The sequence below is a fragment of the Venturia canescens genome, chromosome 1 (assembly GCF_019457755.1).
Source record: "Venturia canescens isolate UGA chromosome 1, ASM1945775v1, whole genome shotgun sequence".
Taxonomy (NCBI): Eukaryota; Metazoa; Arthropoda; class Insecta; order Hymenoptera; family Ichneumonidae; genus Venturia; species Venturia canescens.
The window spans coordinates 2,535,266-2,561,216 of record NC_057421.1 but is presented as its reverse complement, the minus strand read 5'-3'; the positions used below and the strand labels follow the sequence as shown (position 1 = coordinate 2,561,216).

Sequence of the window (25,951 nt, the reverse complement as noted above, 5' to 3'; positions counted from 1 at the left end):
CGAGACATTTTTAATAATTTCACCCAACGTAACGAGAACATTTTGTGATCGAGGCAATGAAAATAAAATGAGAACATCTTGCAGGTAAGATAAGTTTGTATTTCTAATGAAAATTAATTTAAAATATATATACAACGATGAATACAAAATAATAATTTATGGTAATATACATAATATTTGATTAAATTTCTTGGGCATCTCTGCGCCCATTAAACGTACAACAGACAACAGTTTAGTAGTAGAATATTGTTATTACAGTAACGTCAAATATATGTATATATGTATGTGTGTGTGTGTATTTTTATATAATATATATATTTTATTTTTCTTAAAGGTAGATCAATTGAACCTCGCAGTTGCAAGATTGCTCGTTATCCTTAAACTTGTGGATTATTACATGATAAAAATAACATTCACGGTATTACATTCATATTGATTTCAATAATGCTTGATAAATGATACATATAGTACATTGAGATAGTTACGGTTTCAGGCCATTGTGGTGGCTCGTGATGGGAATGTGATGTCCTTCCATTATAAAAAATAAACTTTCGTATATTTATTTTTGAAATCTCTTTTCGACTCTGTGCAATACACCATAAGAAATGATTTTTCGTTTGTTCGCATGCCTACAGAGTACAATGAATAATAAGCGAAAGTCAACGCTTTTTTTTCTGTCTAAAAACTTGGCGTGTGCATTATTTTTTACGAAACGACGTGTTGTTATAAGTGTCGAAAGAAATTTTTTTTTAAATGTGCGTGCAACAGGTACCATTATTTTTCACTCTGGAAAAGTCGGAGGTGCCGAAACTTTATGGATTTTTCTTCTGCTCCACAAATAGAAAATTTAGCGATGTTTGCCGCGAATATTTTTATTTTGTTTTTTTTCACTTGTCATCCATTATTTCTGCGCGACAAATCGGAACTGGGCGGTGGGTCTGTACGTGGAATTTGGTGCCCGGCGACCACAAAGAGGTCTTCGAGAAACACTTCTCTTTAAATTGTTTTGCATTTGTTTTTTTTCTTTTCTACGTTTCTTAATCGCTATAGAACGATAGATCGATCTCATTGTCAGGTAAGCTCGAAACTATCAGGAATGCCCCGTAAAAATGCACCGAATCCCGGCTGTCTCGTTCTACCTTTTATATTTCTGCTTTGTTTGTTGTTTTTTTTTTTAATTTTTTAAATTTCATCCCAAAAGTCGGGAAGCGTCATGCATGTGTCTGTATTCTTGAATATATACTTTTTGTTTGAGGATAAGTCACTTTAGTGTGTGTGTGTGTGTGAGTTTGAGTTGTCTGTTAAGTTTCGTGATTATAAACTGATTTTCTGATGACGCGAATGTCATTTGGTATGTTGCAATCAATGTTTGCCATTTTTATCTATTTTTAAATCCTCTTTCATAAAACTTTAAGAGATATACGGAAGTTCGTGTATTCTTGTCACTTTGAACATCAAAGAGTCGTATGAGCGAACAAATGAAACAATTTTTGCTCCAATGATACTCGTCTAACCGGTGCTTTTTGTTTTATTAAGTTTTACCCTAGTTACGAGCTTTTTATACTCGATTTATTTTCCTCATTTTGTTTTCGGCACTGAATAAAAATAAAAACAGCCTCAACAATTGACGGATCCTCCTGACGGAGGTTATCGGGGGGACGCTCGAGGGAAGAATTATTAAAATACATATTTATAAATTTCTTTTCTCGTCTCGATGAGGATATAAAATTATGTACATATTCTAAAGAGGTGTTGGACGTTGATAAAAATAAACGAAAATTACCGAACGCGTTCGTGTTTCTTTATAGTTATAAATAAAGAAAGTCGTGGTAATTTGAAACTTTTATCCGTTTCACTATTTTTCTTAACGTAAGAGAACATGCAAAATTAAGAAGCAGTAAAAAGTCGACATGTGTTTGGAGTTATGGTACCAGTAATTTTCAACCATTGCATGAAGTTTCGAACTATTTATCAATATATGTTCATATTTTCATTAATTATTCGTTGACTTTGATCCAGGCTCGAATGATCGTCACGTACGAATATTTCACTGGTTTTCTATCATGCATTAGTCTGGTTATTTAATCGAGAAGGATACAAAACAAAGCTTCGTTGCTTTTTTTTCTCGCAGTTCTGCTACTGTTTCGATCGCTGCATTATTTTTTCTGCGGTTTTTCTTCATTTCAATCCTGACGGAAAAACAGTTAAAACGATCTGAATAAAGCTTTTGGGCTCTTACATTGCTCATTTAGGTTTGAAGCATTCGTGTTTACACTCACAAAATTTTGGATGCGTATTTTCTGCAGGATTTCAAATTACCACCTCTTCCCATCAATGTACTATTCGAATTCATGCATTTTTAAAAAAAGAAAAATATCGTTTTCTCAAATTTGTCCTATTTGTCGAAAAAGTTCGGTATTCGCGACCGCGTTTCTTCACTAATTGCTTATTCTCTTGGTTCACAATGATGAAACTTCATTTCCATATTGCCGTGAATCGTTGAGGTCGAGAAAATCTGATTTTTTCGTAACTGATTTTGTTTGTTTTTTTTAATCATTATAAAATACTTTCAAACACCTGGACGTGACTACGTGATGGAGGGGCGTTAAGGAGGACTCCGGCCCTAGTAATACTCTTGGAAGATCGTGAAAAATGCTAAAAGCATCAAACGGATTAATATTCGGATCCGTGTTGATCGAAATTTTATCAAAATCAAACGAGTCTCTCAAAAATAGCATCTCACACGTAATTTCTGATGAGTGGAGTGTGATATTTGTGCGACCAGTGAATGCTCTTTGCTGTGTTTCTATACAATTTTTCTTCCAAAGCAAAAAGTAATGAAAAAGAATTATCTTTCGATGCGCACTTATGAGCCCGAGGTCCTCGCTTTAACAACATTCTTGTTTCAAATAAAGTTCACGCGGTTGTCAGTTGTACGGTTTACTCGAAATTCCGGCACACGCACATACACACACATAAATCCCCATGCACACATTCGACACAGTCATATTCTACTCTCTCCCTAAGTCGTAACATGCTGAAACTGTGGCGTTTATTGACCGTGTACCGCGCCCTCGCAATTATGAAAAAATAATAAACAATTAATGAACAAGTAACCGATGAGACTGTAACGCGGCAGAAAGCTTTCTGCAAGCCCGCCCCGCGGGTTGTATTTACTACTCTCGTGTCGTTCAGCTGCGAGCCCAGTTACGAACAATTGTACGCAAGGAGAAGATGCTCTCCCCTGTCTCGTTAGTCGCGCGACGTACATTGATGACTTCGCAAAAGTGATGACGGATTATCTCATTTCGCTTTCTGCATTTTCTTTTCCTCCCTCTATAGAACGTGCCAGAGTAGTCTCTTGGTGCTTCGGCGCTTTGGCGAGTCTCGTATTTCTTCGCACAACCGAAAAGGTGCGTCTACCGTAAGGAAGGAAAAAGGTGAAGAAGTTCCGGAGAGGATTTCCTTCCCTCGTTGAACTTTCTCTCACCAATTACCAGAATGCAGAGGCTGATTAACGCGTTTCCCGCGTACGTGCCCAAGGAGGGACCTAAAATTTGTATTGGGTCCCTCCCGGCCCGTCTCATTCCGCCGGCGTACTCGCTGCCCATCGGTCAAACTCGATACCCGAGTCCGGACTGAGTCCAAGATCGATCGGACTGAGAAAACTCGGCGCTGGACAATTGCACGGTCCTCCCGGTCGGCACGCGCCTATGCATCGCTGATTATTGCGCTTGTTTCTGTCGCCACGATCCCTCAATTCTCTCTCGAAACTGTGCAACTGCTCCATGAAGTGGAAATTCGGTGCTACGTTAGACTTTCGGCTTCGTACCAAATTGAAGGCGTCGTTCAAACTCAAACTGCACTTGTGCATCAGATACGCCACCGTTATCGTTACCGAGCGCGATACACCCGCTAGACAATGCACCAGTACACCTTTATCCGAATTTCGTGCTTCTTCTGAAAAATAAAGAAAAATTACACGTGTTTATCGATCAATTCAATAACATCGGAGTGACTCATTAAATTAATTTCTTAAAAAGACGTTCCAGAGCATTCTTGTCGAATAAAATATTTGTAAAACCGCGCAACCGGAAACATTCGTTTTCTCTGAATAAAATTGACGGTTTTTCATCTCATTTCTCACAGCACGAATAAAATTTGAGCATTCATCGAACCGCGATACTTTCAAAGCTTAACCCATTTGCGAGTTTTTTACTGACAGTTTTTCAGGGCTTTTAGTTTCGCCACGCGAAATACTTCGTTTAACGTTTCTCACGAATTCATTAATGGGATTGTACCGCGAATTCCTTGCCGCTGGGAGGAAATACGTATACGTTCTAATTTGGTGGACACTAATAACGGGGACAAACAATAATAACGTGTGAATAAGAGGGGAATCGTAACGTAACGCTCGATGCCACACGATGACAGACAGTGCTTGAGGGATAGGCCGTAATTTTTTCTTTCATATTTTATGTAAATATTAGTTAAGGCGAAAAAATACGGAAGAAGTAGTTTGAGTGAGATGAAAGACGATTCTGTTCTCGAGAACAATGCGAAAGAGTGCAATTGGTGAAGAGCTCTCGACGTTTATAATGCACGGTAGAACTGAGCAGCGGCAAAAGTTGGATCAGCCCAGCCCAGGGTCTCGACCGGACGTCCGTTGTTTAATTGTCTAGTAGCGGCTTGGCTCACACGTGGGAAAGTTTTCTATTTATAAGAATCCCTGCTCCGAGAACTCGTTCGTTTCCCTCCTCGGTTCTTCAAACGAGGTTTACTATTGAGCCGCGGCTTTCTCAAACAGGATTTCCTGTTTAAGAAGCCAGAAAACGAAATTCGTAAATTTGGGGCTCTCGATGAAACGGAGGAAGGCAGAGAGAGAGAGAGAGAGAGAAAAGATTCGAAGCTTCCGCACAACATGAGAGCAAAATTGATTTTGCAATTGCGTCATCGAACGAGTTTGAGAAAACGAGCCGAGAATTGTCGCACCGTTTTTCTCCCTTCTTACGTTTTTTCTTTACTTTTTTCATTTTCACGCGATACGCAATCGCCAGAAATTCCTGAATCCCATGTGTCCACGAGTTTTCCTCTTTAGGACTCGAATCGGGTCCCAATCACGAGCCAATCGACTCAATTTTCTGCTCGATATCTCCTTATATGCGAATCACGATATTACGGTGTTACGTCTGAATTGAGCGGTGCGATTGTCGTTCGACCCGCCCGGGAAATACCAGTTTCACAACTCATTGCTCAATTAACAAGTCGCAGACAGACGGAAGAAATTCCAAGTGAATTCGTAAGGGAAAAAAGCCTCCGCAAATTAGAAGATTGCGCGTACATTTTCCCTTTTTCATAGAACTCCATCACGTTCAGGAATTTTCCAATTAGTGCATCGCCTTTTTCGTCGAGACTTCCATTCAGGGAAAACATGAAAAAAAAACTGTCCACCGAGTTTGGAAATCCGTCAATGAATCTCAGTGAGCCAAAAGTCAACCGGTGACCAGAATGAAATAAGCTTGAAATTTGTCCTCGAGGCAAACATTCGAGCATAGAAAATTCTATACAAATCGATGCTCACCGATGAACTGGATGGCTTGTGGGAAGAAGCTCGCGAGATTTTGACTCCAATGGTCGCTTATAGGGATCTGCATGTACTTTATGGAACCGGCGCTCTCGAAGACGTTCGGCAGATCAGGAGTGACGTTTAAAATATATTGTATCCTGTGTCGTGCCAGGGCGTCCCTGTCCTCGCTGTTCGCCGCATTCCCAAGGTACAAATGGGGAAGAATTTCCACAGGAAAGTCCTTGTCTTCTTCTGGACCTGAATAATTGAAAATAAAAATAGCAATTAAACAGAAATTCGTCGTGAAGGAAGAAGTTTAAAGATCTCGGAAGGTTCCAGGGGGGAAAATTAGCGCTATGGAAACTCACCGAAAGAATCACATGTACTGTCGCTATCCGAATCCGAATAGGCTCTCGTGGTCGGAGTTGAAATACGTAACGAGCGAAGACCCATTAATTCACCTTCGTTCGGCTCCTGGCCAGTTTGTCCTTCGGCGTTCGCCTGACCACCTTCGCACCACTCTGGATAGCGATCACGGAATGCTCCAAAACCTCCTGGAAATTCAAACGTAAACGGTACTCGTTAATAAATCGTTAAAAACGATTCGAGTAAGTCGCATAAGGTGCATAAAATATTGTGATTTGTTTTTAAACGTCGAGATTTCAAATTACTTAATATTTGCGGAAGGTTCTTTTCATTATTTTTACTTTTTTTATTTTTTATTTTTATTACTTTTTTTTTTTTATTTCACGGGGGACAAGTACAAAATGATTGGATGGAAAACAATCGACAATCGAGGGCCCCAGAGCAATGAAATGTTCACTTCATTCATGTATATTTTGAATCATTCACGTGTGAATTCTCACGGGTGACAAGCCCATCTCACTGAACCGAATTCCAATTACTCAGTGCCCAGGTTCCCCTGAGGGGTCCCCGAACTCGAATAACGCTGCGAATTTCGAGAGGAATTTCAAATTCAATATTTCTAACGCATAGGAAAAACATTTCGATATTTTCGATCTTTTCTTTCGGGTCCTCACGAAAAATGATTTCGGATCGACAGCCTGAAAAAAATGTAACAACGACACTCATCGTCGCTCCCTTTTACTGATTGGCAAACAAAAAAATCGAATGTCGATTTATGTCAAGCGAAACGCTCGAGTCTTGTACGGCTACTGACCAATGCACACAGAAAGTGCGTTGATAATGGCAGCTTCGTAGATGCAAGAGTGACCGGGGGTTTGTCATCGAAGGCTGAGTCCGGCTGAGCATTGGTGCGATGAAGCTCGTTAAAAAGTTGCATAAACCATCTCAGCGAAATTAAAAACGACAAAGAGGCTCCAAGAATTAAAGATTTCCCCGAATGATTGCGTGTCTGCAGTGGCAAGAATCGATAACGTTTTTTTAACGAATTCTCGAATAATTGCGGCGAAGGTGCGAGTCGCCAAGAAGTCGTTCTCCGGTGGAGCATGAGGAGAGCACATTCGATGCTAATTTCATGTTAATTGAGCGTACGTACACGCGGCTATTGAGGTAAAAGTACGTACGAATAAGGAATGAATGAAAATGATTGAAAGTCGAGATGAATGGCTGGCCACGTAGATGGCAGTTAGCAGGAGAGGAAGAACGGCAGCGGGCATGGCCCAGTAAAGGCCGGTAGCGAGGCTACACTATATACGAATTAAGTGTCTGAACTGTACCGGAATGCCTCCCACACAAATCAATACTTCATTCACAACTTCCCCTCGGCTCTTTCAGCTGATGTCTCGAGAGAGGAGGAAGAGAGCGAGGGGGAGCGAAGGGGGAGGTCGGATATACGTATACCACAGTGTGAGTGTAGCGCGTGGAACGTTACCGCTGAAATTCAGTTCGCTGGTTCACAGTTTCACGTATGTAAATATGATTTATTGCAAGTTTGACGACGAGCTTGTCAAACTCGCTATAATTTCGAATGGCACTGCCACCTCGCCGTGGTGCTCCGTGCTCCTGGTCCGGACGACCCTTCGTAAATTGCTCTTCGACTCTCCCAACAATTGGCTTTTCTCGCCTCGCTCCTCACTTCCACTACCAAATGTTTGTAGCATTAAATTCTCGTTTTTTTTAATATTCTCTCTCCTCTCGGAGCTCGCCCATCAACCCACATTCGTTCGGAGGGTTAATTAGGGCTCGTGCTGTCGTGCCCGGAGTCAAGTAATCGCCAACTGCTCTTTTTACTCCGTTGACCTCTCCCAGCGCGCCACCGACGATAATTTTCAACTTTCGACCACCGCACGAATCTCATGCGCTTGCAGCTTTTCATCCTCCCCTGGCACTCCGTACTTCGGTTATGTGCACTCGGAACGTGGGCGCATGAAAATCTTCCATCTTTAATCCACCTCCTCGCGATCACAAAGGCACCGCACATTTTTCCAATAGATTCCCCTGTTCCTCAATCGCCGAGCTGTTCTATTAACGCCAACACAAAGTCGCTCCTGCTTATCGAGTGGATAATCGAGGCTTCGTTTTATATACAGAATGGAAAGCGAACGTGCTTAACGCTGCAGGAATATTCAAACTGGCCAAGAACAAGATAACTTTCCTGGTTCTGACTTGAAGAATGCCTTTACAGCTCCCTCCGAATTCTACGTACTGAAAAGGAAAATATTCGTGATAATTCGATAATCGAACACATTCGTTTGTAACGCGCATAAAAGTCATTGAAAAATTTCTCTGAAGGGCGATGATAAATCGACTATTTTCTTCTGAGACCCAGAAAAAATATTGAAAAATTGAGAAGCATTCGAAAATTGAAGTAATAATACGGAAACTAAAAAGTTTTCCTGACGTTCCAACGTTAGAAATTTCGATGAGAAGGAGTCAAATTTTTTAAGTTTCTCTATACTTTTGGCTACAGTTATGGTCATTGTTGTGCTAAATTTTTAGCTTTCTCTGTATCAGCATCGAGTCCCGATTCTAATCACGATTGCGGTATGACAGTCGTAAAAAAATTAGCACTGTTTCGAAGAATTTACGTCGTTCATGATCTGCATTTTCATGTCGAATTGTTCTGATGTTTTAGTGCATTTTTTTAGTGGAAGAAAATTTGTGGCTGAACTAACAGAACTTCAAGGTGTGCGTATCTCCTTGAATAGCAGATGCCTGTTTCTACTTAAATGATGAAGAAAATTCACTACGCATCAATGAGCATTGCCGGAACTGAAATATCCAGGAAAATGAAATTTCTTCGTGGTTGCACTGCCAAAGGTTTCTTACCTCTCCCATGATCAACTTTCATTCACACATCCACCCTACAGTCTTGTTTTTGAACTATTGAGAAAAACTTTTGACCGTTTTATCTCTAGAGGAAATACTGTTCGGATCGAAGGACAATATTTGCTCTCCGAAGAGACGAATTCTCTGAAGCTCTGAACAATAGAACTTTCTGATTCTGGAGCTTAAGCTTCCAAAGTGTGAGATTCAGTAACGTGAACGATTTTGCAGTTTCTAAAAGCAACGGTTCAAAAGTTCTTTGAAAAAAGTTAGTCCGACCGAAGGATCTGTGAAGATAAAGATAGCGAATGAGTACAGAATTTAGAATTCAGCAATGAGGATAGACTGCAAGGAGGTTTTATGAAAACATGATTTGTTTCTCACCTATAAGTGTAGCGACGCTGCCCCCTCCGCTGCGCAGTCTTCTGCTGAGCACCTGGATAGTTTCTCCTTGATGTCCAGCAGGCTCAGTGGCATCTCCAACGAGAACAAAAGTTCCTCTGTTTTCGTTGTCACCGTATAAAAAAATTTCGACCCTCGATCTCAGCTCCAAGCATCTTATCGTCGCCAGCAGATCAACTTTGCCAGCTGCGAGTCTCCTGAGCATGATACTCGGTATGGCCAGGGGCACCGAGCCTCTGATGTGGTTTTCAGAGAACTCTGAATGAGCTCGGCAATCCAGGATGAGAAGTTTGTCAACGCTGGACTGCGATCTGAGCTCTGTGAAGAGCCATTCCGCCGCGACAAGTCCTTCTTCTCCAATGCTACTCGGCATTTTAACAGGATCTTGGAATAATCACTAAGAAATATTGCTTAGCGGGCAAAGAATGTAAATGAAAGACTTTTGATGGCGTTGAATTTTCGTTTTACTAGGTAACCGCTCTCAATTCCATGTTCTTGCAGTCGCGTTGTGTCTCCTTTGAAAATTTCCTTCACAGCGCTGTCGCAAATATGGCACTTGTCACAGGCGATGGATCGAGTTCAAAAGATGTTTGGGAAAGCCATAAAATAACTTGAATTTTCACTCAAATTCTCGTTTTCCATTGGAGCTCAAAGAGAACGTTACATGGTTGGAAATTTGTAAATAATCATGGTCACTGTTCATACAGCATTCAACGATTCACGCACATGTCGTTGGATCTCGTGTTTTGAAGATGAATTTTCAACACTGTGAGATGGCACTGGTGATTTTATGTGGTGAGGATAGAAGAGAAAAGTCTTGATAGATGTTTATTTTGTCAAGATGAAAAATAAACAACACGATGAAGAAGAGTTTCCTCGATTTTTTCGATGAACCAACGTATTTCCGAGACTCTGTCTCGTTGCCTCGCTCTCTTAATTATCGATCCCGTGTTTAATCGACGCGGCGATTATATTGTTATCCGAAAAGACACTCAAATACACGTAGTAAATAAGCCCCATTAAAACTGGAATGTTCGTGAGGATTATAAAAATTGAAAGAACAACAAAATATCCGTAGTAAATGGAATATCAAAAAGAATTCAAAGTATCCTTTTTCGGGAGATTAAAAAACAAATGAAAATAATAAAGTTCATTCACTCGTAGATGATAATGACAATAACAATGGTAATAATAATAACAAACAGTGGCACATCCTGTATCAGTCTTTTATACCGTACGAATATTTCCGTCTGGCGAGATTACCCGAAGCCCTTTTATACCCTATTGTCATATTTATCGTTTTCCCTCGTCCTCTTTCACTCGCTCTTCCTGTCAAAACGTTGTACACTTGTATATACACATGTAGATGCTATCACGTTACAATTCATGGTGTTTGGAATAATGGTAGCGTCCTCTGAGCACAGTTCAATCCTTTTACCATCGGAGGGATGCTGCGCGTATGGTGGACCACACTGTACGAGCCTTTTTTTTCTTCTCTCGACGCTCCGCACACTCTCGCGATCTTCCTGTCACATCTCACTTGCACGTTAGTTCTCGCTTATTTCTCCGTCTTTCACCAATCGTTTTTTTTCCCTCTTTTAACGAAGAACGTTAAAACTCTTGGCGCACTGACACGCGCGCACTCTCACTAGCTTCTTTCACGTTGAACCATTGAAATCGAAGAGAAAAAAAATAAAATATCAACGATAACTACATTTGTGTATCTTTCTGAAGAAAAACTTGTTTTCAGTTCATTCGAACACACGTGCCGCGCAACAAATTTCACGAATAAAACCGAGTAACAACAGATATCTTGAAGAGTCGCCCACGAGATGAGAGACTAAACATCCACGTTCGGAAGACGCATTACACACGCACACTCGTGCACAAGCGAAAAAACTGCTGCAAGCAACAAAACTGTGGTGGTTTTGAGAGACGAGAGAACGCGCGCGAGTCGAGTCGAAGATATGCACGGGGTAAAATGTTCTACAGCCGATCTCTCATTATGGTGAATAAAAAAGAAAAACTCGGGACAAGCGAGCTAGGATAGGTGTACGGGTGCTTATGTGCAGGTACGAATAATGTTTCGCGAGTGAAGCGTGATTATTCTCAGAGAATTCGATCGAGTGGGTGATGTATACACGCGGCCGATTAAGAAACGAATGGCATGTGAGATTGAACGAAGTGTGGAGGGGATGAGGGTGGGGGTTGCGGTTCCCTTTGAATTTCTGGGGTCTCTCTATCTCTCTCTCTCTCTTTCTCACTCTCACGTGTGTCACCGCGGCTTGTTATTACAGTAATAACGTATAACCATATGGGTAATGTCGCGCAGAAAAACACATGTACACCACACTACGCATTCACACGTTAAAAGTACGGCTCAATGTATATTCGTCTCTATGTATGTATACATGTATTTATATTTATATATGATGATGGAGAGAGAGAACGCGAGAGATCCCGGAGAGGAGCCGCGCGCGCGAAAGCCCCACAGCCACACCTTGCCTCGAGCGTCCTTCCGTCGAGAATGGGGCAAATGGCGCTCGTTCTCACACGGTCGTGTGTTTTGGGAGGGGCGGAGGAACGAAGGGCGATGCAAACTCTCTCTTCCCATTCGCCGATGATCACGTGGTAAATATACAACGGACCAATGAGCGCGAGGGCTGACGTCAGTTCATTGACAAAAGATGTTTTCATTAACGAGGCGTGGGTAGTCGCGGGTCGTGGGGGTCGCTTCGCGAGTGAGGGGCGCGAGGGGCAACGCGATACAAACGCGCGCGCGCACATGTTCCTCGCTATCTGTATTTCTATATTTCCGCACGTTACTGCCGCATCAATGTCTTCGTATTTTCGTCTCTTTCTCTCTGTATACGTCTCTGCCTCTGTGTCTCTGTTCGTACCGTAGAGGAAGGAGAAGCGAACGGGCTACGCCGAGTTGTAAAAGACAAAATACATGGCAGAAATCGTTGAATATTACCATCTCTATCGCACTCACTACAGTCCGCGTGGGCGAACAGAGATGTATCAATATATATGTTTATATACGAGTAAATATGTATGTTATGAATATGGTTATGTATCATATGTACCGGGCGATTCAGAAGATCCTTGCTGCATGAAATCTGTGCGTGAGAAATTGAGACTTAACCTCTTTATCATTAGAAAACTTGGGTATTAACTTTCTATAGTACTTGAAAGCACCGAAGGGCGCTGCTGCCGGATTCTCTAATTCCTGTGGTGCATCGACGAAATAACTGTTGTTTTTTAAACAATTTCCAAACGGTTATTGTATGTTATTCATTCGAAGTATTGTGAAGCCTCGAAAAATTTTTTTCACGTGTGTTCAAAGCACCGAAGGGCGCTGCTGCCGGATTCTCTAATTCCTGCGGTGCATCGACGAAATAACTGTTGTTTTTTAAACAATTTCCAAACGGTTATTGTATGTTATTCATTCAAAGTATTGTGAAGCCTCGAAAAATTTTTTTCACGTGTGTTCCTCCCTTCGTGCATCGATCTTTGCACTTGTGCGAATGAGACCTGCATTTTCTTGCGATTCCTCACAGAGAATATGGAAAATATGAATACAAAGAATGTGAAATTCGGAGGATATACGTTCCGCGGAACTTATTTGACACGCGAAAAATAAGACTCGGACGAATCGTTTGAGAATGTTGCACACGTGTGTCGAAGCAGAAGGACGCATTTCGTATTGTTATTCAAAGCTTGCACACGTACGACGAGGAGCGATGAAACTCTGTGGAATACCGTAGATGTATCGTCGCGTTGACACACAACTCAATGCATGGATAATAAGCGCGTACAAGATTCGAAGAGACAGCATTCGTACTCGCGCGTGTATATGAACGTGCTTCGGTGAAAGGGGGTTAGAAAGGGTGAAATAACGAGAATGGAGAATAAGCACGAATTCGTTCTCTACGTTTGGCGAATCCTCGCCTTTAATCCTGTATATATGTAAATAAAAAAACACACACACACACACACTCGGAGACAAAGAAATGTGAGTATATACGTAACGGACCTCGACCCTCGAGTGTTCCTCGCGCCGCCGTGTCCCTCTCTGTGTGTACGATGGCTCTTCTCAGCGTGGGTTGGCATTCCATTCATTTGGAGGAAAGAGACGGAGCGCGAGCGAAAGAGCGCGCGCGCGCTGGTGCCCCACGCTCAAGAATTCTCATGTTCGATCGGTCCTTCTTTGCATCACTTTACTCTCTGCCCCCCCCCCCCCCTCACATTCTCTCGCTTTTGCCTTCTTCGCTCCTTTCTCTTTATATACACGCCTCGAACCTATATACACGAATTTTATACGTATTAAACCCACACGTACTCAACACGCTGTATACATGCTTTTTTATTCCAATAGGTAGAAACGTCCGAGACCGAGCTATGGGAGTGAGATGCCCGAGGAAGACGAAGAGAGCGCGGGACGAGTCTGTGGGGACGTAGGACGACCTTCCACGAAGTGTTTGTGGCTCCTTGTGCTCTTAGGAGCACGTGAATCCGTGCCCGTTTCTACTACACGCCATCCATCGGGCTTTCCACCTCGAATGCAACGCTTCTCTCTCCGGTTACTACCGGAAATATCGGTTACAAAAATCCCAAGATTTTTTCTCTCTTCCTTTCGACCTTGCACCTGTGCTTTCAACTTTTCTACACGATTCGAGATTTCCGTGTCTTGAAAAGCTTCACCAGCTGCGCGCACATCAATTCTTTCGGGGCAAACAAAGCTTTAGTTTTTCTTGCAACAATTAAGTTAGAAATTTTTTAACTTTTCATTAATCCGTTAAAAATTCTGTCGATATTTTTCTACACAAAGTTAGGCTCCAATTTCTGCTCGGTTTTTTTGTTTTCGAATTATCTTCAAATTCATATCAATTTCTCTCGGTCAATTTTTGAAGACTGAACAAACTTTTGGACTGTTTTGTTTTCACATTTTTGAAATAAATGTAATAACGAAATTTCGTAAAACCATTAGCATACGGCGAACCCTAATTATTGATCTCGTGAGAATCGATTCGGTGGTTTTTGATGGAAAGTAGCCAAAATTTATAAACGAACAGATTATTTATAGAGACGAGGGAAAGAAGTTCTTGTAGAAATGTAAACTCGTGCACGAACTTTATTCTCGTTCTAATTATAACAACGAAAATTTGAATAATTCATTTGGCAAGTGCCAATCAACGAATCGATGAGCAGAACGATGACGGAAGTTTAATGAATTTCTATCGGGTGCTGTAAAGTTAGTGGCGAAAATTCATTTTGGCTCGAAGCGTTCGTTCACTGGAATCAGGCAACATGGGCCAGCAAAATGAGTGAATATTTAAGAATCATACAAGTTGAAAGCTTCGCTCGTTGAAGATTGAATCGTTTTGTATTAAAACTTGATGGTTCTGTCGCGAATGAATTGTTCAAATCTTTCGATGACACCTCGCTGCTCTTTTTTATTCTTTCGAATCATTCACTCGACATTAAATTTCCCATATTTATATAGGTGTTTATCCCAGTGTGGGAGGATCCCCGAGACCCCGGAGCTGTGTCGAACGTCGAAAGTCGTTTTTTTGTTCTTCTTCTTCTGCCGCTGCTGCTGCTGCTGCTGCTGCTCCTCGACAGATAACGATTTGCTCCACAGTTGGAACTCGAACCTCGCCTAACCTGACTACGTTTTCCTTCATTCACACTCCCTCCCTCTCGCTGTCCCCCGCTTGCCCCTTCCTCTCTCGTTCTTGCACCCACGTTTGCTCTTGCTCAGGATCTCCTCGTTTCGTTCACGAAAATTTTTCGGGCTTCACGTTGCCAGACACATCCGCGTCAGGACGAGACAGCGACATGGGCAACGTTTGACGTACACTTTTATTCGTCTTTTTTTTCCTTTTTCTCATATCCACACGTTCACGAAGATGAAAAAAAATTGAGTGCTAATATCGTCCCCATCTGCGGGGAGAAAAGAAATTTGTTGGTGGAACAAAGTTTTGGTTGGCTATCAACAAATCGTGGGAAACTGAATGAAATTTTTTCATTCAACAAACATTTTAGCCAACGAATTCGATTTGCTTTTTTTCATTATTTTTTATTGTTGAATTTTGTTTGATTCGATTTTACTTTGTTTATTGATTCAAATTTTTTCAGATTTCGAAACGAATTTTCGAAAAAGGAAGAAATTGTTCTGTAGGTGAAATCACGGGATAGGACATTAAGGATTAATGAACCTTGCGAACTCGCATAAATTCACACGGCACGTCGTTAAAGGCTCATGTGCTCACGAACGCGTCAAATTACTAAGCATCGCGTACCGTAAGATCGAGCCAAAGGAAAAAAGATACGAAGACAAAGAGGAAGAGAATGGAACGCCAAGATGAGGCTGAAGATGGAGGGGATCGTTGATCGACGTCTATTAAAACGTTACGTAAACGTCAGAACTAAATATGTTCGAGTAGATTCGCACATACGCGACGTTTAGTTCGCAGTGTGAGAGTTTCCAAGTTTCTTCGTTGCTAGATCGATAATTATTATCCAAGCCGTATTTTGTTGACCCGGGAAAGGCCGAAATTCTTCATCAGCAGTCGATGCCTGTAAAAAAATTTGAAAATATTAACTTCTATTTATTTGCAATTTGATTTAATTTTATGTTTATGGGAATGATAAAAAATGCTTTTCGTACTTCGCAACATCTTTGATTTTGAGTAAGACTTGAGAAGTCGTTCTTCGAACAAAAATCTTGTTTTCACTGTGATGACAACAATATCATTGATTTTTTTCCCCCCAAACTTACATTCCGAATTAAAATTTGTTGATTGAACTAAATTCGACGTCATTGGACCAAAAATTGGGAATTGGATATTTTTTTTTTTCACTAAATGACTCAGGATTTGGTTTATTAAACTAAAACGTGAAATTTTACCTTTAGTAGATAAATTTTCATACTTTTAGTTGCTTAAATGAAATATTCGTTTGGATTTGAATGGTCGAATAGGCAAAATGAGAATCGTGCGAACAAATGAACGGATTTATTGATTCGAATGGAATTTCGTTACATCAACACAAATTGGTTGAGCTTCGTTAGGGTGGGCGAGAAGTTTTTCAGCATTGACGAATTGCTTTGTCCTACCCCAAAAATAACTTGTTTCTCAGGCCACCGAATAATTCAGTTTCCGCCCTTTGAAAGCTGAGCTCTTTTTTTTTGTCTCAACGGGATGCTCATTGAGGAAGTCATTTTGTGCGTGATTTCGACCCTTCAAGACCCTCCCCACTTCCTGTATTATTTCACCTCTTTTGAAGGGTGGGCGTGGATTATTAAGTTTGGGAAATACCCACTCGTTATTATGCTACAGCCTGTGATCAGAATCGTGAAAAGACTTCACTCAAAATTGACGAGACGTTAATCACCTCCAGGGACTTCAAGGACAGTCAATGAAATTGAAGTTTTTAAAGCATTTTTCACGCTGCTGTTCCATTCCATTGAGCTCTTTGCAGAACACTGGAATCTCTGTTGGTCTAACTTTGTTGGCTGTCCAGCAGTTTTTCAATGTCAAGCACAATCTTTATTTTTTCTTCAATAAAATACTCGGAGATTCAGAATCTTTGAACTTTTCATCGTTTTACCAAAATTGCTGTTACTCTTTTTTCAATACAAAATCAGGGCACCAGCGACCGCTAATTTTGTTCGTTCTCGAGTTACAAAAACAGTTTGACTCACGATTTGATTTCGTGGGATTCATAAATCTGTGAGAATTAAAAAGTCAACGATATTGATAGAAACTGCTAACTTTACAAAATTAGATTTTTGTATTGCTATTTTTCTGCATAGAGATTTTTTGAAATCCTTTTATTCTGACACTATTTTGCGCATGTCAGTCCCTGGCTAGTCGTTCGATGCGATCTCATGGATTCGTATTTGAGCTTGGCCGGTACTTTGCTCATAAATAAATGAATAAAACTTTGACGGGTTCGTTCGACGACTGGATTTGACTCTTTTCTTTTTTCGATGTCCTATTTATCTTTTTCATTAATTGATCGACTGACCGTTGTTTTTTCAATAACTCCAACAGCTTTTCATGGGAGGAAATCAACATTTTTCTTCAGTTTTTTAGAATCTAGAAATAAAAGTTTCAACGAGTTGCCCGTGCCTGAAATTGGCTGCTTCTCAGTTCCAGTCTTGATAGACGAGAAAAAATGGTTTTAAACCACTTGTACAAATATACTATAAAAAGTATGAAACGGAGGATCAAAAGATCCCAGAGAAAAAGCTTCTGCTATGCTCGCTCCCATCTTTTACTCACTCGAAACCCACAAAAATTAGCGATTGTAAGTGATGTTTGCGAACTTTCTCATTAGATCTCCTTTGTTGGTACGGAATTTCGAAAATCTTTTGAACGATCGTCAGCTTTGGAATCGACCTTCGCGAGCGTCTGTATCGATTCGCATAGAAATTTTTTCCATTTGCTTAGTTACAGTTTAGTTTGACGACGGTTGTTTCGGTGTAGTTCACACCGACAGTACGATATCTGGATCGACGTTGATATAAAAAGAAACGAGAGATACGAGGCGATCGGTATCGGAGCGTCGTTGAAATTATCCCCGTTCAAACATATCTACGAAAAAATTCAGTTGATCGTGAATCCACTGCGTTTTATCCAATATGAAAGAGCATAGGATAAGAATTTCTTCACTGAGAACCAGATTTTGGTGAAATATTGAAATTATACGGACTGAATGAAATTTTTTTCCCACGCAAAAAGTTATTTATCGTTCCAATGCAATTTCGTTAAATTTTATTTTTTAAAATAAATCGAACGTCCAATAAAGCATTTCGTCCGAACACCAAAATGTTTGATCGTTCACCAAGCGTTTGTGTTCGTATGAAAAATTTTTTTTAATGTTAAAAATTCTGTGATTTTCAGTCTCGTAAACGAATCGATTACCCAGATTTTGTATCCCCAAGTAAATAATCCTGTAAAAAATCCGAGAATGATCGGTGCTGCAAAAAAGTAATGAAAGTTTCCCGAAATTCCAGAATTCCCACCAGGTTTCTACAAGAGTCCGAACGAGAAGGAAAAAAGGTTGCAACGTCAGCAAGAAACATGAACCGCCGAATTCCCAGAGGCGAGTGGGGAGCCCCGCGAAGAAATTGAGCGAGTAAAGTGGCCGAGAGGAAGTAACGTTTCAAGTAGGAATTTCTTGTCCGGATAGCGAATGAATGAGAGCGTGCGTTAGTATGAGTGCCGGATGACCAGAGATGCTATCACCTCGTGCACTCTTACGCTCCGTCGATTCTTCTGGGCCAGAAGGAGAACGATTATCGTTGGAGCCGCCTTCTCGGATGTGTGTTTATGGGCACGTTGAATGGCACACGAGCATATGCGAGTGTCCGCCGTGCACAGTCGTGTGAGCTTCGACACAATGTTATTCCACTACGAACGTCGTCGCTCGACCGGAAGTAATACCTACAGCAAGGAATGCCTTGGCAGGGCGACGGCGAGTGTGGGTGATCGAGTTCCTCTGTGTGTGTTTGTCTTTATGACAGGAGATTAGTGCTCGTGTATTTACTAGATGCACATTACGCTTTCGTCCATGTGCATACCTCCGTGGATGGATATAGGTGCGTGTGTCGCTCCGAGGGTCGAAGCGTCTATGTGCGCGCAAAGTTGCAAGTCGTGGCACAGCGTTCTTTGCGATTACCACGAAAGGAGCTGTACACGTTGAGAGAGGTTCTTCGAGTCCCAGGTTGACAGGAAGTGCTCCGAGATAAGATAATGACGTCCCTCCCTCTCCTTTTCTCTCTCACTTTATCCTGCATCCGGCAGCTTTCTTTAAGCCGACTTCCAGCTATTATAAAAGGCTTCTTTTATACACCACTTAAACAGGTACACTCGAGGCTTGTACCGTCCCGAGGAATTGTAGCTGAATAAATTGTTCTTTTGATTCCTTTTTAAAAAGAATTTAGCCTCTTGGCCTCCCTTCATTTCTCTTTCTCTGTTGCTCTCACTTTTTCAGACACTTTTAGTGGCGATTGACGAAAAAGTTTGAGTTTAAATTGCTCTCTTCTTCCTTTTTCGCAGCGTTGTTTCTCCACTCTCAAGTTTCTCGCTCCCATCGCTGTTTCATTGGTTCTGGGGATGAAGATTGCTCCCAAAGATTGTTTGAGGTTCGTTCGAAGTCGGGAATCGTCTGCTTCGTTTCAATCCTCGGACCTTTTCTTCATATTTATTTAACTTCGAGTTGCTTCAGCCTCCCGACCCGTCCTCCTCGTTTCCAGTGCACACTCCAACCGCCCCCTTCCCGCTCCTCGAAGATTCATCTCGGATTAATGAGAGTCTGAATTTATGCAACCGGAGTCAGCTCCGTACTCGCGTAGCCGAGGGGCGAGGGCGGGGAGCTTCTTTTCCACGCCGGACATCCGTTCTTGATGCTCGAACAGCGCCTGCAAAGAGGAAGACATTTAAAAAACTTTTCAAACACTTTCACGTCAACGACGGTCTCGTACCTACTCAACGATCGGTGAACGAGGATGCGATTTTTGTAGATTTTTTGCTATCATTTTGCCTTGCATTTGAAATCGAGTTTTCGTGTAAAAAAAAATTGTTTAACGTTTTTTTTTTTTTTTTTTTTATAAAATTGAATCTTCGTGTCTTTTTCTAAACAAAATTATTCGGCAAACAGCGAAATAACATTTTTTTCCCAATAAAATACTCACAAAATAGATTCTCCGTTTTCTGACTTTTTCACGGTTTCACCATTAACATTGCTTTGATGATTTTTGCATAGAATGTTAGAGTCTCGGCCACCGCTCATTTTCTTCGATTTCAAATTACCTTCAAATTGATAAAAATTAATTTTTTTCGTCTATCGATTTTTTTATGACTTTTTTTTTTAATGAAAATTTTTTTATTCGAAATAATATTTTTAAGAGTATGGATCAGTCGACTAACCTCACTTGGAATTTTTGAAATTGGAATTCTCTGACACGGTTTGACAGATTAAAAAAAGGCTCTGTCAGCCTGCGCAGAACGATGGCAAAAATCGACTGACGGAGCCCTTTTTTAATCGGTCAAACTGTGTCAAAGAATTTTGATTTCGAAATTTGCAGCTATATCTCTCTCGCACTCACGGTTGCGATGTACCGACTGATCCATCCTCGTAAAAGAATAAGTTCTTTACCTTAATATTGAACCACAAAATCTCGTGATACACTCGCGCAATCGGAGTGATTTGCGCCAAACTTCTTCAGCGAAAACATTCATCATAGTGAAAGTACGAACGAGTTCGATTCCACGATCACAACACAATAAACTATCAGGAACCGCGACGCGAGCTGTAGAAAAGCTTTCGCGTCGGTGTTACTCGGTTTATTATTAATCGAGGATGAGAATCGTGACGTTTCCCGGATACTTGGAAAGGATCAACTATCGGTAATTCGGTGAAAACTATTCCGGGAGATGTCTCGCCTGTAACAGTGAATCTCTGAATATTTCACATATACGTATGGGAATAATGAACAACGCACGGATATATAGAGACCATAGAATCGAAGTTAATGCTGTACAGAAAAATAAATGAATCTTTATACACGTGTGCTGTAAAATCAGGCAAACGTTTTTCCGTAGAAAGTATCCAGGAATAGAAAGACTCAGTGTCATAAGCTTTCACACGCTGCATATAAAGAGTGTCTGCGAAGTCAGTTTTGGAGTTCGCGCCGTTAGAACACAAGAAAAAAAATGAACATGGCGAAAAATAATTTTCCACTGGTCACTCTCCTCATTTTCACATTCCTCTTGATATTTTCCACAGATTTAGTTTTGAGGTGGTCACAAGATATTCACTAACAATTGCAGAGAGCACTGCGCATTGATAGGCGGAGAGAGTTGAAACTAAAAAATGCATCGTAAAGTTAGGTTAGTTTCGAAGAATTTTCGTTTTACTTTCTCCCCGAACAAAAGAATTCATCGATTTATCAAAATATTTGTTCGATCGCCAAATCGCGGTGGCCAAAGATGAAAATTATCCACAATGTTTTTTATCGTCGAGCGCAATATTCTACGAATGACACGACCAAATTTCCCATTGAGTCAGTGAATTTTTTTCTGTTTGTCACGATTCGCTGGTTCAGCTAAAAGTTTTATTGGACTAACACATTGTTTTTATTGGAGAATTGAAAAATTTTCTCAGTCCCAAAAATTTCGAATTCCTCTTGGTGTAGCGTCATTTTTTCAGCTTCAATAAAGAATTAAGCTCGCGATCCCCATCTTTGGGGCACCCCGTATACGCATAAATCGAGAAATGTCCGGGTGTCACAGTAGCTATTATATCTTTCACGAGTTCCAGAAAGCGTGTACCGGCAGCACATTACACATTACACTCGATTTGCAACGGTTTTTGTTAATACGAGGAACACACACACACACAAATTTTGCGGAAAAAACATAACAATTGCAGTGCATACGTAAAAGGACGGAATGAAGAATTTTATCCCACACTTATTCATCAAATGTTATCCACGTGGAAAAAAAAATTAAATACGATAATTATACATATTTTATTCTCAAAGTTCTCTTCTAACTTAGTAACAATCGCGAATTCCCTCGTTCACGGATCACAAACACAGATGGACGCACGCCTGTACACATAACCACACGCGGCCACTTCGCGATTACACGGTTACGCCAGTCGCTCTATACCTTAATTATGATTTTCCGGGATTTATACAGCTCTCGGAACGGTGGATGTAATTAATAGAGAAAAAAGTTGTTAAGAAGTTTTAAAAAAATCAGGAGAAGAGATATCTCACGGAACGTTCTGTTGAAACGAAAAACTTTTGCAGGCGCATTAGAAGAAAAAATGAAAAAAAGCAATTTTGTTCCGTGTTGAACCAGACGGCTTCGAATTTCGTTGTTTTAGGCTCTGTCGTTGAGGGTGGGGATCAAACATTTTTACGATGAGCCTAAGATAGACACAATGGAGAATGTGCGTTGCCTTTGACCTTTTCGAAAGATAAACAAACTTTGGATATCAGTGCTAGGTTATTTAGACGAGTCTTATCCCCAGATAGCGAGATGTCACGGGTATATCGATCCCACAAAACGCCTATACGAATGGCAGACATTCTTCAAATTTGGTTTTTTTTTTCATGCCATTCTCTTCGTCAGTATTGTTCCCGGCTATAAAAGCGATTGGAACGCTGTGAGGACGAGTTTTTCGAAAGATGAGAAAAGAATCGAGTCAAAAATAAACCGGGCGTACTGATACCAATCAATTGATTAAACGACACTACAATAAATTCGTTCTTCAAAGAAAGTGTCCAAGACCGGAAATTATACGCGTTATTTCCATTGGTGCACATATGACAAAAGGAATAAATAAATAAACGAAATTTTATGATCCAGTGTATATAAATGGACGAGAATTCGAGAATGAAAGCTCGTGGTTAACCTCTCTGAATGATACACCGCTCCAGTAGAGGTTTCTATAGCTATCGTATTATACTACGTGAAATTATAGTATTATATATGTGTATATAATTGTAGTAGCACATGTATATACGTGGTCTCGTGCTAAAACGTAGAGAAACACGTGGGTGTAGAGCGGTTGGGAACACAAGAGACAGCGAGGGGGGAGAGTGAGAAAAAAGGGAGAGATGTACGTATAAGTATACAGAGCCCATTAGAACGAAACTCGAATATTATTCACGCACCTTCTACCTCGCTCCAGCGAGCTGTGCGCGCCTTACGGCGGTCACGGAAATCTGAATACATGGGCGTCCGGTTCTTTGAATGACTCGCGAAACTGGTGCGCCCACATTCTCCATCTCCATTCCTTACCTTATAACACTCCAGGCCATGTACCAATACAGTTTTCTCTCCTGAAATCCCCTTTTCTATTTAGTTTTTTCGCTTTATTATTATCCCCCTTTGCCAATATCAATAAAGTAAACGAAGCTCCGTAGGCTCTCACTTAACCTCACAACTCGCAACGCTCTTCATCGCGCGATCCACGTTTTTCTCCTCGATTTACTTGCTGTCGCGTAATAACGCGTGGGTGGAGCGCCCGTATATACAATAATCCGGCTGAGAAATTTCTTTCGCAATTTGTCAACGGGGCTTATTCCCGTTTGAAATGAAGACAAAGTAAACGACGATAAAATCAATTCTGGTTTATTGAGGCCTCTCGCGCGAACCGATTTACGGAGGTTCCAGTTATTCAAGGACTGTTTAATAACTACTGGTTTGGGCTTACATACAGCTCATTATATTATTAGATTTCTCACATGCGCGCCATATGAAAATAAAGATTATCAATTTTCTCCGCTTCAATATTAAGGACATTGTGGGGTGCAAAAATGTGACGGCTTCGACAAATTGTTTTCAGCTATACTTGCAGAAAACTCGACACAAAATCAATGATGACGTAACGCGAAGAATAGCAACAAAAGTCTCTTTATACTTCGCTCAGATACGTCGTTTTCCGTGTTTTGATGAACGAATACACGAAGAGCGAGGTCAAAAAATTCAAAGTTTTTCCATTAGTGTTACCTTCTCTATACAATATATATACGAATATTTCTGAATTCGTAATGGCACCGTAGAAGTTTGAGGAACAACATAAATTTCGTGATTTGAATTGTAAAAATGTGTTTCCTGAGACTTGAATTTCGAACGGAGGATCCAAGTGACGTAAATCGTTAAAGTAAATCCTGTAAATATGTGGCGCAGAACTGTAGTAGAATTTGTTCGGTAAGCAAAGGACATGTAGCGAATAGTGTGTGGGCCGTAGGTGAAAAAACGCAAACCACGCGTTACGGTGTTACAGGCATCGATGGCGCTGGTGGCATACCAGGCCGCCACCGCCACCATCGAGCCCAGCGAGCTCGCTAAACCATAATCAATGAGTGCAGAAGAGGGACGGAGAGCGAGGCTGGTGTAGGGATTTTGTCCTGGTAAGGCAGCGCACCCACGCGGCTATACTACCACGCATAAAACACTTTCGCCCCCGCCTATATTCTCCACCTCGATCTCGTGTCTCGCGTCACCCTCAGGTTGACGTTTTTCTGCGTTGAGCTGTTTTTTGCTCTCTTTCTCTCTCCTGATTTTCTATTTCAGGATTTTATTCGAGGTAAGTATAAAATAATATGTAATGTAAGTGAATATACGAATCGCGAATGTCACGACCCCTCAAACGCAAAGGATGTAACAAATAAAGGGGAACGGTCAGGAGGGCGACCGTGTAGGAAATTTCATATCGCGATTTATTACTAGAGCGTTGATTAATTGAACGGTCGAATAAACAAAAAGGAAGAAAAAAAAAACGATTCTACGCCCACGATACCGAATGTGACAAGAATTATCGTCGACCAGGGTATACGGATTTTCGTTCCATAAACACACATGGGAAGGGAACGCGCCTGAAACGAGGATCTCTCGGTATATGTCACGGCTGCGGGGGTGTAAGCTCCCCTGGGCGAACCGAAACAAAATATTCTCTCAACTGAATTCGCGTTTTACTCGTTGATAAATTTCACCGGAACTTGAAATTAATGGAATTTCTTTTTTTGTTCACAATCAGTAACGCAATGTAAAAGTTTGTATTGCTCTGTGATTGGTTGGATACAGAATCTGTGTAGGAAGTTGAACGTCGTTATGCAAACTGATCTGCGATGGTGCTGCTACCACAAAATAGACAACCACGCAATTTTTTGGCATTAAAATTTACCCTGTATGTTTTTCGGATAGCACATCTTTTTTGTACCTCAAATCATCACCGACATCCCAGTGTTTATACGTAACAAATATATGTATGTTCGTTAAGGTAGCGCAAAAAAATTGATTATTTTTTTTCAGCGTCTCCTATGAAAATATGTTAATTTATCATGTTTCAGGAGCCCCCTTCAAAAATCAAGTCAACAAAAAAAGGTCGTTCAAGATTTTTAAAAATTCCAAAAATAGTCGAATTTGAATTTTTTTATTTAAAAAATTCATTTTAAAAGGTCGCTCATAATTAATTTAATCTTTTATATGCTTTGCTTTCGATGCTTCGAGAGACCTTTAAATATTTATATTGATTATTCATTTTAATTTTCACTTTCAATAAGTAAGATAATGGTTAGAAATACACAATGAGATGGAGGAAAAATCTGACGTAACAAGGTGTGATTTTACAATAGGTCGATATTTTTATTTAAACAATTCAAACAATTACGAGAACTAGTTAGCAGAGAAAATGTCATTATGAATAGAGCATGCCTGTTTAATCAAAACATTTATTGACTCTCATAATGAGTGAATTTGGTACAATACTGAGTGATGCTTTGAACAATTTTTTTAAATAATTATCAAGTAGATTTTACCAACAAAAATACTTCGAATTGTTGTTTGCGAACAAGTACTTTATAATTGAATTAAAGCAAAAATAGCGCAGGCTCAAACACGGTTTGCTACACGCCGGTAAAAAAATTTCCGTGTTTCTGGTCCATTACCTACAAATTGTTATATACGATTTTTTCTCCGTTTCGTACTTTTGGAACTCAAAATTCAAATTGATAATCAATATGAATATTTAAAGGTCGCTCGAAACAATAAAATTTAAGTATATAAAAATTAAAATGAATTTTGAGCGACCTTTAAAAATGAATATTTTGAGTTGGAAATTTCAGAAACTCATTGGTTTTTTCGGCACAAAATTTCGCTGCATTGAGGAAAAAAATTTTTTAAGGAGTTTCGGTACAGAAGT

General features: G+C 40.5%; 1 protein-coding gene and 1 long non-coding RNA gene across 3 annotated transcripts; both read right to left on the bottom strand.

Annotated features, from left to right (window-relative positions):
• Positions 1-78: 78 nt before the first annotated feature.
• On the bottom strand, positions 79-11,727 carry Mkp3 (Mitogen-activated protein kinase phosphatase 3). The gene is made up of 4 exons (XM_043413974.1): positions 9,200-11,727; positions 5,935-6,120; positions 5,582-5,824; positions 79-3,960 (listed from the first exon to the last, which is right to left on the bottom strand). The coding sequence occupies exons 1-4, from the start codon at positions 9,588-9,590 to the stop codon at positions 3,584-3,586; spliced, it is 1,197 nt and encodes a 398-aa protein (XP_043269909.1). The 5' UTR covers positions 9,591-11,727; the 3' UTR covers positions 79-3,583.
• Positions 11,728-14,650: 2,923 nt separating this feature from the next.
• On the bottom strand, positions 14,651-21,807 carry LOC122407780 (uncharacterized). Of its 2 annotated transcripts, none has more exons than XR_006260280.1 (4): positions 20,390-21,807; positions 19,926-20,043; positions 18,478-19,652; positions 14,651-15,802 (listed from the first exon to the last, which is right to left on the bottom strand). It is a non-coding gene; the product is annotated as an uncharacterized lncRNA (long non-coding RNA). The 2 variants fall into 2 exon arrangements; XR_006260279.1 differs by having other exon boundaries at positions 18,813-19,652.
• Positions 21,808-25,951: the final 4,144 nt, after the last annotated feature.

Excerpts from the sequence above, each read along its gene's own strand:
- Mkp3 (XM_043413974.1), bottom strand. The coding sequence starts at position 9,590 with ATGCCGAGTAGCATTGGAGAAGAAGGACTTGTCGCGGCGGAATGGCTC. Across the intron at positions 5,825-5,934 it reads CAGTACATGTGATTCTTTCG|GTCCAGAAGAAGACAAGGAC; the intron begins GTGAGTTTCCAT and ends TCAATTATTCAG. Across the intron at positions 3,961-5,581 it reads ACAAGCCATCCAGTTCATCG|AAGAAGCACGAAATTCGGAT; the intron begins GTGAGCATCGAT and ends TTTATTTTTCAG.